The sequence below is a fragment of the Carlito syrichta genome, unplaced genomic scaffold (assembly GCF_000164805.1).
Source record: "Carlito syrichta isolate Samal-C Ts95f unplaced genomic scaffold, Tarsius_syrichta-2.0.1 Scaffold304408, whole genome shotgun sequence".
NCBI classification, from domain to species: domain Eukaryota; kingdom Metazoa; phylum Chordata; class Mammalia; order Primates; family Tarsiidae; genus Carlito; species Carlito syrichta.
In genome coordinates, this window is record NW_007248504.1 from 838609 (window position 1) to 855561 (window position 16953).

At 36.5% G+C, this 16953-nt stretch overlaps 1 protein-coding gene across 2 annotated transcripts in view; it reads right to left on the reverse strand.

The window, feature by feature from the left end:
* Positions 1 to 849: 849 nt before the first annotated feature.
* Positions 850 to 16953, reverse strand: part of ACVR2A (activin A receptor type 2A) — an 85764-nt gene continuing 69660 nt past the window's right edge. Inside the window, exons 6-11 of one of the 2 annotated variants that reach the window (XM_008059875.2) lie at positions 15084 to 15227; positions 13565 to 13710; positions 11536 to 11650; positions 9081 to 9219; positions 5523 to 5653; positions 850 to 4612 (exon numbers count right to left, since the gene is read on the reverse strand). In XM_008059875.2, coding sequence (XP_008058066.1) covers positions 4418 to 4612; positions 5523 to 5653; positions 9081 to 9219; positions 11536 to 11650; positions 13565 to 13710; positions 15084 to 15227 — 870 coding nt within the window. In that variant the 3' untranslated portion in view covers positions 850 to 4417. The remainder of the gene's footprint in view (positions 4613 to 5522; positions 5654 to 9080; positions 9220 to 11535; positions 11651 to 13564; positions 13711 to 15083; positions 15228 to 16953) is intronic. The other variant, XM_021713287.1, reaches the window with a different exon arrangement.

Consider the following 16953-nt stretch of genomic DNA (forward strand, 5'->3'; position numbering starts at 1 on the left):
AGCATTTTTTGTGGGGAGGAGACTTGTCCATATTCCCTAATACAAAAAAGCTAAAATATATTTGAAATTTTTGAACTAACTTCATCTGTTAGATTGCTTAAACTATCATCAGTAAGACAAATATCCAAATCTGGAAAGCCCTAGGAAGAAAAAACTTTCAAGAATAATATAAACTTACCAGCATGACTTAAAGATACTTTCGTCTTCATTTACTAGAGGAGGAAAAAGCAAAAACAGACACTCATGAACTCCCCCCGGTCATCAGATTGAAAAGCAGGTGACAGAATATTACTTAAGTGCAGTTTTTACTCCTGTATTCCAGATCTTGTTTAAAAAGACCGCTGTGCTATGTATGCATGCCTGTGAATGGCTCTGGGGAACTGAAACCTGTTTGGGCTAAACTTACTGTATCATAATGCCATATACGTTGAACACATAATACCTGTTAGCTTTCTAAAGAATCAGTGTTTTGTGGAATGCTATGCTATGGAAAACAATTCAGTCATTCCGTAGTTTTCATGCAGGTTCTTTCAAACCACCATGACCTAGTTCTGCCCCCCCGCCTTTTACCTTTAACCTAAAAAATATGAGACTCTGTTGGTGTGAACTGTGACTATGCCAACTAGCCTCTGGCTTCCTAATATTGGCAAAACTGCAATTCATACTTGGGTGGGAATATAATCTGCTTAGACAACAATGGAGGAAAATGTCATAATTGACAAGCCTCCTGTTACCACTATCCCCATTCTTGCAGATCTCAAGGTGTAAGCCTCACTACTCACTGTAAATTACAAAGCTACTATTCCCCTCTTTACCAACATATAGCTAAAGAAAAACTGCATATGCAAATCATATCATATTCATTTTTTTATTTAACTTGGGGATGGAATGGGGATAGCATACATTTTATTTGTACAATATTTAACAATCACTTATCCAATGTGGGGTTTTATGGGAATTTTTTTTTTTTTAGCTTTCTGTTAAATACTTGCCAAAAAAAAAAGTAGCAAGTACGATTTGACAGTAGTACAACCACCTGTGCCCAAAAACACTGACAAGAAATACAGAGTAAAGCTAAAATAATTGCTTACCATATTCTGAGAGGTAACAAATAGGATATGGGTTGAGACTGCATAAAAAATGTACTGCTGGTTGAATATCTGAGGTAAATGATGTCCAATCAAGATGCTACTTGTATCATTTTGCCCATAATCAGTAAATAATTTTATGTACATCATACCAAATGTTCCTAAAAAGTAATTTTTCAAAAAAGTAAAAAAGAGAAACCGGAAAATATCTGTGATGAAGCATTTTTTTAAAAAACAGTAATCAGTTTATTCCACTAAACTACCATCTGGCCAAGATTTTTTTTTCCCCTACCACCTGTGTTTCACCTAAATGTAGCTGTTACTTAGGAGTGAGGAAATGGGACAGAAGAGATTCTTTTTAAATTTCAAGATATATGATTCTATCTTTAAATTCCAAAGATGTTGATTTTTTTTTCCTGATTATATTTTCAAAACATCACCATGAAAGATAGTGCAAGTTCACGGGACTAACAATTGTGAGGCACAGTCTCTGTTGTGGAATTCACACGGTACCTGTAATAAAAACATTCAAACAAGAATCACACATCACATGCTAAAAACTTCCTAGCATCTACTATACATACAAGAGCTGTGCAGGGAATAAACTTTGAATAAAGCCAAACACTGGTTAATCCATCAGTCCTATGGCAGTTAATCATAAAGCATTCTTTACACGGAGATCTGGGCAAGGTGAAGAGTGTAAGTTAGAGGAGCAGTTCTGATGGGCATCAGAAAAGCAACATACAAGACAAACCATGAAGAGCACCATACACATGAGAGTCACTGGGGTCTGTTCGTCCCAACACAAATCACCATCTTTCTCACTCTTAGGTCTTTCTTCTTCCAGTATCCCTAGCTCAGAACTTTTTGTTAACTTGCCCAGTCTGCAATGACTGTAAACCAAACATTGAATACCCTGCAAAAGAAAGTTTTAACAAGACTAGGTATCAGGACAGGTAGTCACTGGAACATTCTTATTTTACTGCTTATAGAAAAGATTTTCTATTAATATAGTTCTCAAAAGGATACAAGTTTTAAAATTGATTAGCTACAGTTAAGTACAATATCCAGGATGTCTAAAAACTTCTAAGTTGAAGAGAAAACATCTTCTATTGTGAATAACTGGTTTTTAAAAAATTTATTTCTAATGCTCATATAAGCCAAATATTCATCATAATATCCCTTGTTTGTTTTGGTTTTGTTTTTTAGCTTTTAAAAAAGAGGGTGAATGTTTACCACAGGTAGAAATTTGTCTTCAGGAGATTAACAATTTTCTTGTTTGCACATTCTCAATATTTTCCCCCTTCTTGATGAGTTTTTAAATGGAAGCAAAACCAAATCAAGAAGTTGAGAAGCCAAGTACTTTGTGAAATAAAGAGGTGAACTCAACATTGAAATGGGAATTCTTAGGAATACAGTGAGACCTTAGATACACACGTGCCTAGAGTACAAGCAGTTCTGCACGGTGTGTGGCACACAGACAGGAATGTTATTACTCTTCTTTCCCTCCCTGCTCAGAGTCTGACCTGTTTATAAATAACAATTTATTATTCCCAGAGATTAGGTGCATATTATATGTAAAATGTAGTGTACTGCATGGCTAAATAACCACTTGAAGATAACATTCACAGTGAGCTCCTAACAGTGACATGTAAAAAATTCTTTTATAAATTAACGTACAGGTTTTAAAATGACCTGACAAAAGTACGTAGCATAATACTGGCTATTTGTTGATTAGTAATCTGAAAATTCAGATAATTAATGTTTTACTTCGGCCTGTATCAATTTGGGAAGAAACCAATTGTATTCTAACATAATCTTGTTTTGAAAAAGCACTTTGACACCTACCTACCATCGATTCCATCTTCTTAGCAAGGATAAGGCATGGACTATCCTAAATTAATATCCGAGCTAGTCATGAAAGCAATTTTGAGGAGGAAGGCTAGACATATAGGTATGTCCCCTATATCAACATTGGTTACCTCTAAGTGTCATTGCATATTTTAAGTTACATGTTTAATTTTTTTAATCCCTGATTTGTTTTAAAGCAGTAACATCTGAAATCTGCTTATGGTTTAATATCTCTACCCTAGGATAATTCTTTACATATCACAGACATCAAATATTACTCTGACAAGATGGCACCAAGCAGAAGTATTGTGATAAAGTTACAAGTCTCAAAGCAGAGAGTGAGGAATTCTGGGTAACGACATTTCCTGAGGTGATTCTAAAACAGTGATAAAGAATGTCCCACACACTGTTTGGTAGAAAGAAATACACTACAATTTTACATATATAAATAGGAAAAAAATCTATTTTAAAGATAAAATGAAGAGCTTTCCAGTGTCACAGCTCACTTTAAAAAATTTAAATCATGCTTTAAATTTTCAAATATTCCCCAAACACAGCACACCTTAAAAAAGAAAAAAAACAAAAACACCTAGGTAAGGTAAGTATGCAATATTTTGGGAACTGAATAGAAGATGGAGCTTTAAAACATGGGAAGAAAGGAAAAATAATACCATCTTTTCATTTCAAAAAACAGCATTTTTTCTCCTAAATTACAAGCCAGCACGAGAAAAGTGAAAACACTGCTTTACGAATGGCCACATACTGTTGGCACTAAGTATAGCTTACACCTTTTTTCCTTAAATAACACAGTGAATTTGTTACAAAACACGGATCAATTTATTATTCAAATTTTGTTAGTGTTTTTAATTTTATAATTTAGCAACCGTGGAACTGAGGTATACCTTGTTGAGGGAGGTTAAAGTAATGCTTGGAAGCCTCTTTACTGTACCCCACTTTGATGACTTTATGTACATAGAACAGCAGCACACTAAACATTCACAAGCTGTGTCATATTGGCATTACAATAGTCATTTATAGAAACAACAACAGCAAATGCAATAAAAACAAGTTACCCTTTTTAAAATCTGAAATGAAAAGTTTTTGATTTAAAAAAAAATAGCAGTAGTTCATTTAAGGAATTAGTGTCTTCTGACAGACATTAAGAAATCTGATGTCAGTTTTCAAACCCTCTAGTCGGGTCCAAGAGATCCTTGATGTAGAGAGGGCAACATTCTTCATGTACACTTTACCAAAGTTTCTTGATAGAGTTTGCAGTTTCTCTTCGTCTCATGTCCTTCACATCTGTGCTGTAGGCAATGCGGTAAGTCTCCCAGGGCCGTATGTTCAACAAGGTCTTCTTCCTTGGTTTCCAGGAGACATCCTACTCATTTCACACAGGAAACAAACTACGCAGTTTCATCAGCTTAGCAGCTCCAGTTCAGAGTCCCACTTCTCAGTGTGCACAGATGGTGCAACCATCATAGACTAGATTCTTTGGGAGGAAAGTCAACATTTGTCACCATCGTGACCACTGTTACAATGTCCTCTGTGGTAATAATATTTGTGAGTCTTTGCATCTGGGTGATTCTTTCACCCACACATCCAGCTGATAACCTGGCTTCTGCATCATGATCCCAACATTCTTCTATCGTCTCACAGAGCATTGCCATTCCCTGAAAGGACAAAAACATTCAAACACCACAGCAACTTCTGTTTTCTATTAGGAAATAGAGTAAAATTTTCATCAAGAAATTGCCATTTTTGTGAGTCAAAGTTTCAAGGTTAGCCAAGTTTGATCCTATCTGTCATCCTTCACTTAATTATTGAGTCTCACGTGCAGAGTCATGAAGAAAAGCACTAAGAGAAACTTCTTTCTTTAGTACTGGAGACTCTCACAATAGGAATTTTTTTAATTCCAAAAAATCCCTATCCACTGTTCATGAAATCAAGGCTAAAGCAAGATCTACCAATTTTTATTTTCTTAGTTAATCTAGCATTTCTATCTTGCGACTAATTGAAAGATCCTTGAGGATTCTCTACCTGATTTTATCCCTGTTTCCAGTTATAATTTAGACCAAAATGATCAGTGCAATACCATTTCATCAGGTGCCTAGTCTCTAGTTTTAAAGCTATCTTAAGAACTTGGAAATCTTCTAAGCCCAAATCAAAAGGCTAAAACAAACTCCTATGGAGAGGAGAAACATGGTGCTAAATAAACTTTTTAAAATGTTCTCATGTTGGAAGTATTGGAAAGTGGCGATAGCAAAGTTACCCAACTATCCACAGGTGAAGAGTCAAGCATTCCTTTTCCCTGGGAATCTTTCTAAATAGCAGACATACTACTATCTGCACAGGACCATTGAGACAAGAGCCTTCTAATAAAGCTCTGTGACTTCACAATCTCCCTTGTGGGTATACTGACATACATGCCTCTAATTCTGCCTCTAGAAGCCCAGTACAAAATATCCTGTGTAAGATCACCTCCCCAGAAAATCCTCCCAGAAGAAAGAACAACGTATGGAGGTAAGTTATACTCTGAGAAGTCTTCTACTGGAATCTTAAATGAAAAGCTAACTAACTTACAGCATGCTTCTGCCAATAATCTCTTAAAACGGGCCTCTTTTTTTTATGCACAACGACTTCCTGCATGTCTTCAAGAGATGGATGCTGGCCAATTTCCTCCTCAAATGGCAACATGTACTCATCTACAGGTCCTGAAATTAAAAAAGAAAAGTGAAAAATCATTTTAATTAAAATCTTCCTGACTTTCAAACTGGTATAAACTTTCTAATATAAACTTTGTATCACCCTTTCCAACTGTTGACTTGCTGCAAGGACAGAAGAGAAACATACTCAACTAGACTCATACCACAGTATGAGCATGATCGGGAATGAAAAGGTCTGCAATCTGACATGTAGCCCCATTGAAAATTGTGTAAGGAGCTTTCTTATCTATTGTATGAGGAAGCCTACATCCATCTGTATATGGGACACAGGGAATAGCTGACATTTGCAAATCAAGGATACAATATCCCTTTAAGTTACCCACTCCTTGCAATTCAGATCAGAATATTAACAGTTGTATTTCCATGTCTGGAGACTGGGTTCAAACCATTACAACCGTCTTCATTCTGAGCCGACCCAACCCCCTGCAAGCTCCAACCGAGGAACTGTGTACCTCTGAGGCCTCTTCTCTGCCTTCCCTTAAAAAAGCTGCCAAAAGTACATGTTTATTTATTTTTAGAAAATCACAAACATGCTCTCCAAGGTTCCCAACAAGTTAAAATGTGCCTTCATAGACAAGATGTTACTCAACAACACAAATAATTCCTTTTACTTAGGCCTCCTCTGATAAATTGAAAAATGTGTTTAAGCTCACGCCTGTAATTCCAGCACTTTGGGAGGCAGAGGCGAGAGGATTGCCTGAGCCCAAGGGTTCAAGACCAGCCTGGGCAACTTGGCAAGACCTCATCTCTACAATAAATAAGGTGGCGTGCACCTGTAGTTCCAGCAACTTGGAAAGCTGAGGCAGAAGAATTGCCTGAGCCTAGCAGGTCAAGGCTGTAGTGGCTGTGAATGTGCCACTGCACTCCAGCCTGAGTGACAGATTAAGACTCCAACTCAGAAAAATTCAACTAGGAGTTAATAACTAGTATTCAGTGATTACTCTATCCTGATAAGGAACTTTACATATATCACTTACTTCACAGGGTGAAGATGGGTATTACCTCTATTTTACAGATAAGAAAAGCTCAGAGAAGTTACAGAATATGCACAAAGGTATACAGCTGTTAAGTGGAAGAGTTGGAATTTGAATCCATCTCTCTGAATAACTCTAAAGTCTGTGTTTTCAATCACTGCATTATTGTCTCTCACTGGCAGGAAGAGGTCACTATTGAGCAATTTCAGCAGCCAGATATGTGTATACATAGACATAAACCTTGCACAAGCTTTTAAAACATACCAAATACTCCTGGATAGAATATAATGAATCAAGAAGGGATCACCTAACTTAACTTTCTTCAAATGCAAGAATCCTTGCCGGCTGAACAGTTTATCTCTGCTTGAGCACTTTCAGTGACTTAGAGGACTGGTTCTCTGGTGTCTGTCTATTCAACACTTATAGGATCCATAAATCAGTATTACTGGCATTGGCTAATAGTTTGTAAAAACAATGCAGAACACCAGGCCTTGAACCAGACCTAATGAGTCAGAATCTGGATTTAAACGATTTCCCAGGAGTTTGCTACGGCTATTAAAAGTCTGAGAATCACTGTATTTAACCAACAACTAACCAGATTAGAAAGCACCCACATTAGCAATGTTCACATTGCTTCCTGTGGCCCAATTTCTGACTTAGAGTCAGAAATGTCTGACTGCCAATTATTTCATAGCACATACAAGGTATTTAAGAAAAGTCATTTTTTTCCAAAAAACTTTGCTGATACCCCTCTTCCCCAAAACACACCATACTGTATTCATCCAAAGACGCTTACTGAATACCTATGTACTGAGCAGTGGGCTAGACAACACACCTTGCTCTTAACTGTCTAAGATATATTTTATTGTCTTAACTAAACTGTTTATTACTTGAGGACAGGGCCTTGTGTCCTCCATAATGGTATGCTACAGAGAGTTCATATTAATAAAGTTATGAAGTATATTTTCCTATATCATCTGTCTTCTGACCTGCTTCCATAAACACATATAACTCTTCTTCCTCTTTGAGTTTAAATACTCTGAACAGCTTTCTTTTCTTCCTATAGGCTTTTAAAATTATTCCCAAATTGCTTCAGCCTTTGAAAGTGTAGTATCCAAAATCAAATTTCATATGCAAGAGGCAGTCTTTCCTATACTGAAAGCCTATACAGTACTGAGAAAATAAAATATTCTTATAACATAGGTTAAGTTGGTTATGCTTTTTGAAATACTGGCTAACAACCACAGTGAGTCTTAAAGCAATTATAAGTTAAAATGCAAAAACCAGATCAAGTTCATTTACATTTGTTTGGGAGTTCAGCAGCTGGGAAATTTGCCTTATATTATCTAAAAAAGTGCTGCAACATATTTGAAGAGAGAGTAGAGAGCCAATGAAGGAACACTAAAGATAAAGTACCTAGAACACTAGGTTTGTCATACTGGGAATATAGTCACAGCAGGTTTCACCCCAAAAAGTAAATTTTTAAAGCACAAATATTTACAGAACTAGAACAAGGATTCAGTAACAAGAACAGAGCCAGGAGCAATGGCTCACTCTTGTATGATCACACGAGGCCCAGAGTTAGAGACCAGCCTGCACAATATAGTGAGCCCTTGTCTCTACAAAAAAATCAAAAGAATTAGCTAGGCATGATGGTATACACCTGTAGTCCTAGCTACTCAGGAAGCTGAAGTGGAAGGATCACCTGAGCCCAGGAGGCTATGGTTATCCAGCCTGGGTAACAAAATGAGGCTCCAACTCAAAAATATAAATAACAAAGAATAGTAATCTTTTAGAACCAAGGTTCTATGGTAGGGAATTTGACTAATGTCCACAATAATGTCTCTATCAGACTTTCAAAGCTTTAAAAAGGCAGGATTTAACCCATGGTATATCCTAACACATGATCACAGCTCTGCATCACAGAGGCTAGACTAAATCTAGTCTGGTTAAATATGCTGGCATCACTGGGGGCTGGAAAGACTCACCCTGAGATCAAGTCCCTTCCCTACATGCATCCACTTACTATAGCTGACTTCAGAACCTGGCAGGCAGGACCCACATGATCTTACCAAAAGAGCCTTACATCTGGTTCAGAGTTTCAAATCTAGGTTTTACCATTTACTAACTTGAGGCTAAAATAGGCAAGCTACTTAATTTTTCTGAGTCTCAATTTCCACATCTGGAAAAATGAGGTAGCAATACCTCCTAAGCTATTTTTAGAAATAAGCAAAAGGTATGGGAAGTGTCCTGCAAACATCAAGTAGTGTTTCCTTTCCTCTCCTGCCCTACCCTCTGCTCCTTGTGTCCTGAACTCTCTACCACCTCTTGGAGTCTATTAAAAAAAAAAAGTACTTTAAATTATCACCTTTATAATCATCCCTTTTCATGCATGTGTAGTAGGCATATATATCTTTTAAAAAAAATTTTTTTTCCCTTACCATCTGCAGCAGTACAGCGAGAAGCCAGTTCCCAGAGGACTAATCCCATGGCGTACATATCTATCCTCAAAAATGCATCCCTTTGGAAGTTTATAGCACCCTCTAACACCTCTGGAGCCATATACCTCCGGGTACCAACCTGAAAAAGATGTTGAAAGCAAACAATACTCATTCATTAATTTTATGAATTAGTATTTTATGATTCTGTAAAAAGAATAAAAATTAATTGGTCTATTATCAAGGTAAGACACATCAGACAATAGTATATATATATATATATATAAAAGTAAGATCCTTTCTGAATACACTTAAAAAAATATATCAATGTTATGCTGGTACAGGCTTGTCCCCTCTTCTCTGGAAGTAATCATAAGAAAATGATGATTATTAGGTGGAAGAAGATGGAATAGAGAAGAAAGTTGCATAGTTTCAGGTGTACCTCTGCATACTGTTTGAAATGTACCTTTAGAAAAACAATTCTTTTTGAGGCCTTGTTTTTCTCTGTATTAAAACAAATAAAAGTAAGCATAAAATGTACAAAGAATCAGCCAAGAAAAAGATGGAATGACTTTTTTACAAGTTCTGTTTTTATAAAATCTATGTATTTATTTATTCATGAATTCTTCTGACTTAGAGTCCTTTATTTATATCTGTCCTCAACAATTTGGTATTTCTTAGTATTGTAACTATGGTTACTAAGCTTGTACAGCTAGCTTTCGTTGGTGCTTGACAATATTCATATATGAATGCTTAAAAAATGTGTGTGTGAGGTAGCTGGGTAGATCACAATATATGTGAGTTGTAGTCATTTAGGGAGCAGTCTGGATATTAGTATTTCCATAAAACTCCATCCTTAGGTGACTGTGATCTCTGGACTGGAAGTTGGGCAATTATATGCACATGTAAATATAACAGAAGTGTTCTTAAAAAATAAGGACAGATCACTAAGACTAAAGTTCAAGTATTCATGTAATAAAGAGAACACTTTAAAGAAATAAAAAGTAGCTCTCCTCTTTTTTTACTCTCTGAATTCTAATCATACGATAAGCAAGTGTTTCCCAAAAGCCACATTTTCTCTTAAAGATAAAGGTATGCCATCCAGAGTACCTATTTTACTATGAGATTATGGCTTACCTGCCATTTTAGTGTAAAATGTCCTCTTATAAGTGTTCTTTCTTTGCAATATTTACAATGTGCAATATCACACAAATCCCTCCAAATATTTTTGAGATTTTCTGGTCCATGAAATAAAAATTCAAGAAACCACTACAATAAGCAATCAACTATGTTTAACTCATCATGGAGCCAAATCATGAGGGAGTTCAAAGATGGTGCAAATGAGTTCCAAAATTTTCCTCAAAAAAATCAGGGGAAGGGGTGCTTATGAGGTACCAAAGAATGACAGTGTTCCCAAAATTTAGTCTTCTGATAGTCAGTCATTAATTAGTTTAGAAGTTTGCCCCTAGACTTCCTACAAAATCTCTATCTTGGTAGTATTCGCCACAAAACTGCCTCCACTCCCATATGCACTTGGTGTAAGCTTTTCTAGAGCTGCTGACCATTACCCTAAACTAAATTCTTAAACTCTCAGTCAGTATTTCCAAAATGTGTTCTGCCATGATTGTTTAAAACATATTCTCGGGGATCAATAGGATATGCTGGGAAAACAAAGTTAGGAATCAGGTCACCAAGTAAGGCACAGATATGAAAGATAAAGGAATGATAAAGCCAAAGCCTGAATCATTTAGCTTTACAGGAAATGTCACCTTTCTGGTCAAACTGGTTTTCCTGATTACAAGGTTATCCGAGGAGTGAAGGCACCTTTCCCAGCCTCACAGCTTCTGAGAATAAAATGTATGGACAATGTTTTTTCCCCTCTTCCTCTTCCTAAATTCCCATGGCTGAGATTTTTTTGTGCAGACATCAACTAGAGACAGACACCTCACTCTGGGCTTTACAGGTGTTACTGAACTCTGGAGAGAATTCTGAGAAAAGTCATCAAGCTGATTAAAGGGTTAATGGAGCAATGAAGAGCAAGAAGCAGGAAACTAACTGCATGGAAGAATGGGCAGGGAATGTTAATACCTCACAGCAAGAACAGTGACTGATTATTCTTCCACTACTCCCATGATGGTGGACGAATGAAGTGGGAACTACTGAGTGAATACTAAGAACGTCTTAAGAATAAGGTCCACTAAAAGGTGTTGGAGTCTTCTTTGGGCCAATTTTTTAAAAAGGATCCTCTGACACGTGTCTAACGGTTGCTTTATGAAGTGCTTGATCTAAACGACCTCAGTCTTCTACCACCATATGAAAATATCTTCCTTAGAAAATTTAACATTAGAACTCTTTATATTAGAGCTGAATTAATTACCACAACACGTCCTGACATGCCATTCTAAGAAAATACGGGACAAGCTTATTTTTTCTTACATTTTATAATTATCACCCTTACCTGTCCATGGGTATCACCTGCAGACTTGCCGGCCTCAAATTTTAATGCCAACCCAAAGTCAGCAATGCAAGCTGTCAGGTTGTTTTTCAACAGCACATTTTTACTTTTGATGTCCCTTGTAAACAGAAAGATAAAGATAAATTAAGTTTAAACTAGTTATCTTTTTAAAATTTTTACTGAACGTGGAAAAGGGAGAATATGCCTGCAATAAAATTGTTATTTAATATGAAACGCAGAGAAAAATCAAGCAAAGTCCCCAGACAGCCTAACAAATTCCTATTAACAATACAAACAATAAGAGTCCTCTCCATAAAGCAGTCATATAAAAAACTGCCATTCCAAAAGTATGTGTTATCTATGTCACACATAGCTTTTTAAGATAATAAGATTTAGGAGTTTATAGTTACAAACTCCCATAGAAACAAATTAAAAAGTCAAAATGAAAGAATTTTCAGAAAATTGCTGAATTGGGACCTTTTGCCTATTGGTATATTTTGGAGTAGTCCCTTACTATAGTGGTTCTTATCTTCTCCCACCTGGTTGTTGAAAAGCATCTTTAGGAAAGTATAACAGAAGTTTTTTTTACTGTAACATACACTGCTCTAGTCGGATCCTGGTGTTCTGAAAAGGGTAACAGTTTTTTTGTTGTTGTTTTGTTTTTGAGTTGGAGTCTCACTCTGTCGCCCAGACTGGAGTGCAGTGGCCGCTCCCGGCCACCGCAGGCTCGACCTGCTGGGCTCCAGCGATCCTTCCGCCTCAGCCTTCCGAGTAGCTGGAATTACAGGCACGTGCTAACACGCCCAGCTAATTTTTTGATTTTATTGTAGAGATGAGGTCTCGCCTGCCCAGGCGGGTCTCAGAACTCGTGGGCTCAGGCAATCCACTCACCTCAGCCTCCCAAAGGCATGGGATTACAGGCTGAGCCACTGAGCCCAGCTGGGTAACAGTTTTAAGGCAAAATCTCCCCCTCTACATAACCGGTCCATCCTAGAGAGTACTATACCCTAGCTAAATGCACTTGTGCCGTGACCAATGGTTCCATTTATGTGTACAGACATACTGACAAAGAGTAGGAGAGAGGAGGAACAGGCAGGCACTCACAAATGCTACAAAAACCAATCAGTGTTAGTCCCAAAAGATTTTCACTCCTAATACTCCTAATAGCCTTTGCGGGGGATCCAAATGATTAGTTCCCTATACAGCTAGGTGGGGCAAGAAAAAAATGAAGGAAGAGGCAGTTAGACCGCATATAGGAAGAGAAAGCTACTTCTGAGTAGAAGTCGTGTAAGGTTTGTTTGCAAAATCAAATTCTAGTGGAAGTGAACTTAAGTAGTAATGCCTCCCAGGAGCCTAAAACACCATCTGGCACTCAACTGAATATTTGTTCAATGAATGAGTTAATGCTTAATATTAAAAACAACCATCTTTATATAGAATACAAGATGACAAACTGAATTCCACATTCAAGAAAATTAAATCTCATGTTTAAGAACAGACATCCTTCTTTTGGAAGGTATGACAATTGTTGGGCCTAAGTACTATTTCTTCACTGGACAATTGTTTAAATGATGCCTCCCTATACCTTAGGTAAAAATGATAAAAGTCATTCAGAAAACTTGCAAAGAAGATATTCAAATACATGCCTCCCTAATTACATTCTCCTGTATCTAATTATAATCATCTTTAAAGTATACCATGTTTTGAAGTAAAACAAATTTCTTTTTCCTTCGAGATAGAGAAAATACAATTTCATTTTCAACCATGCTTCCAGAAGTGAGACAAACTAAAACATAAGTGGATCATTAAACTTTACTAATGATTTTACCCATATACATTATCCAAAGTACTTCCTGGCCAATCTCAAAGCTAATTTAAAAAAAATGACTGAAAATCAATTGCAATGAAGGCATCACTGCATAATTAGGGGAAAATAAATTTTATTCAGGGGGTTAAAATTTTAAATAATAAACATATCTTCAATTATCAGGGAAAACAATATAAACAGAAAACAATATAAATATAGCTCTACCTGTGCGATATGGCAGGTTTGTGGCCATCTTTTAGGCCAGGTATATCCTCATGCAAGTATGCCAATCCTCTAGCCATGGTTTCTGCAATATGACACAGTTCATTCCAAGAGACCACATTAGCCTTAAGAAAGTCTGACAGTGAACCCTAAAGAAAAGAGAAAAAAAAGAAACTTAAGTTCTTGGCAAAAACCATATATATATATAAACTTTTATTTTTACCTGTAAGAGATTATGGAAGGGACTGTATCTTTCCTTTAAGTGCATAATAATATCCAGAAAGCCATCTTTCTGGGATAGTTTAAGCATCCTTCCACCTCTCATTAACAAACATTTGACCAGAAAGAAATACCACAGATCTTTAAAGTTCTGTTACAAGAACAGTTCATTCCACCAATTTAGAAAGCAAAAGTTTTTGTTTTGTTTTTTAAGATTAAAAATCTTAAGTTCTAGAAAATATTCTGAAAGTTAAAAGTATACTGACTATAGAAATGTCATATCATAGGACTAGGAAAACACAAAATTATGACATGAAAACAACAACTAATATAAAAACTCTCCCTCTGGAAATTGCGGTCATCCTTTTGGTCAAAAATTAAAAAGTAAAAAAGCCATATGTATCTCACAATGATGAAACTGATTACCATAAACACAATTTCCTACTTCACTAATGGTACTTTCCCATTAACTCTGAAAGTAGAAAAATTGAGGAAAAAGAGCACTAATGTTTCAGTGATAATTACCCTGCAAGTCAGTGAGAGATCAAGGATCAGATAAATTTCCTGACTCTGATTTTGTCACTGAGCTAGATTGATTAGTTTTAAGACACAAAATTCACGCTGAAAAATGGTTCACGTAACCAAAATGACTGTAAATGGTAGATGAAAATTACTAAGCACTGTCTATACTAAAATAAATATTTGTAAGAGCAGTAATTATAGCACAAGAAATCAGGGACAAAACACTAGTATTATATGAGTATAGTTAAAAATTACCATCTGTGCTCCTTTATTAAATATACATATATTTATACATATATTTTTTGTTTTTTTGGGTTTTTTTAAGTTGGAGTCTCACTCTATCACCCAGATTGGAGTGCAGTGGTACACTCATGGCTACCGCATCCTTGACCTGTTGGGCGCAGGTGATCCTTCCACCTCAGCCTTCCAAGAAGCTGGAACTACAGGAGTGCAACACCACGCCCAGCTAATTTTTTGGTTTATTGTAGAAGTGAGGTCTTGCCAAGTTGCCCAGGCTGGTCATCAACCTGTGGGCTCAGGCAATCCTCTCACCTTGGCCTCCCAAATTGCTGGGATTATAGGCGTGAGCCACCACACCCAGCCTATTAAATTATTTTTTAGAACAGATTTTCATTTAAGAGTGATTTGTATTTTCAGGTTAAATATTAATCAACTATAATGCATATTATCGCCAGAAAAATAAGTCTGAGGGATTTATAGCCAGTGTTAGGCAGGTAGGTCAACTCTGACTTTACTAAATTAACATGTTATGTCATTTTACCTTTTCATGAAATGCTGTGATTAGCCACAGATCAACATCAACACTGGTGCCTCGTTTTTCTGCACCAATGAACTGTAAGATGTTCTCATGCTTCATTCCAGGCAAACTATAGACTTCATATTCATTCTGCCATGACTGTTTGTCCTAGAGTTTAAAAGAGAGTACAGTAAGAATGCAAAGAATACAAGTAAACAAACCATGTCTAAGAGATTACTCAAGATGCAAAGTGAAACAAAAAAGGCTTAAATGATTCTTAGGTTTTGTTTTGTTCTGTGTTTTAACAGTTCAATACTAAATACCTGTCCTGCCCATTATCTCATAACACAGTTTTCTGTTTCTGGTTTATGAACAGAGGAGTTGATCAGAAATGTGAAGCTTCTAACGTCTTACAACAGCAATGCATTGTGCTTGGAAGTTATTGCAAGTATTACATTGTAATTTCATCATGGTGTGAAGTTACTTGGGGTACTATTCAGAATAATCTCCCAGAAAGATGAAATTCAGACAGAATGGCTTCCTCCAAATAGAAAATATTTGTTTTCAAAGACTATCATAATATCAAACATCCTTTAGTTTAGTGTGCCCTGCAAAGTCAATGAAAGATCAAGGGGCATAGATATGCAACACAATAAACAAAACCACCATACATTCATTTGTGCCTGCAAGTGATCCATGTCTACAAGATATTGACTTATGAAAGATTTGACTCTTTTCACTATAAAAGGACAATGAGAGCACAAGGCAACATGGCATAAAGGTTAGGAACCCTCTGGATCCAGTGTCTAAATTTAAACCCTGGCTCTCCCATAAATCTTTGGTCAATTACATAATCATTCAGTTTCCTCATTAAGTAAAACAAGATTGAAGTGCCTGTCTCATAGGGTTGTTGTAATACACACACACACACACACACACACACACACACACATTAGTGAGTACTAATATAGGCAAAGCACCCTTACCTGACCAATAAAAGCACTCAATAAAATGTGAGTTACTGGTGTTGTTACTGCTGTTATTCTTAATATCGTGCAAATGCCCTTTTCTACTTTTAAAGTCTCCTTACACATGTAAATAACTGCTTCCCTTATTTATGAATCTAAGGCACAACAGAATACACACTCTCTCTGAGATACTGTACTTTACAGTATCTGTACTGATACCAAAAAAAAAAAAGTAATAAACTTCTTCACAGACTCTACAAATAGGATTTGGAGGAGATAGGAAGGTTAAAATTTAGGTATATTAAGATAAAGAAGTTGCTGATATGATGACTTTGGAATAATGAACATCCACTATCTAGTGGTAGAGCCTGTATCATTAAATCCAGCCTGGACCTCAGGACCAAGGATATCATTAGCCATCAGGGTACATAAGCAGAAGACAGGGAAGACAGAATTATTATAATTCTATACTACCAATGAAACAAAACAAAATATAAGGAGAGCCCAGAGGTACATTAGATCAGGGTTTTATGAAGAGTCCAGCCACCTTTAAAAAAAAAAAAAAGAATTCAACAGTAAACCAATTATTTGGTGTCATGATTCAATGTCTTTGAAAATGCATCAAACAAAAACTGCAATGATTATAAATACTCAAGGTAGAATGAAAATAAAATCTAGTAATACACCTCCAAACAGCAATTCTAAGACAAAGCACACTACTCTTCTGCTTTTGTTTGCTTTTTCTGATAATGTCAAGGGGATATTAAATTTAACTACTCAATGAGGTTTTTTAAAAAATTGGAATCCTTACCCTTACTTAAAATTTCTGTAGAAGCTGGGCTCGGTGGCTCAGCCTGTAATCCGCACCTTTGGGAGGCTGAGGTAAGTGGACTGCCTGAGCCTGCGGGTTCGAGACCCGCCTGGGC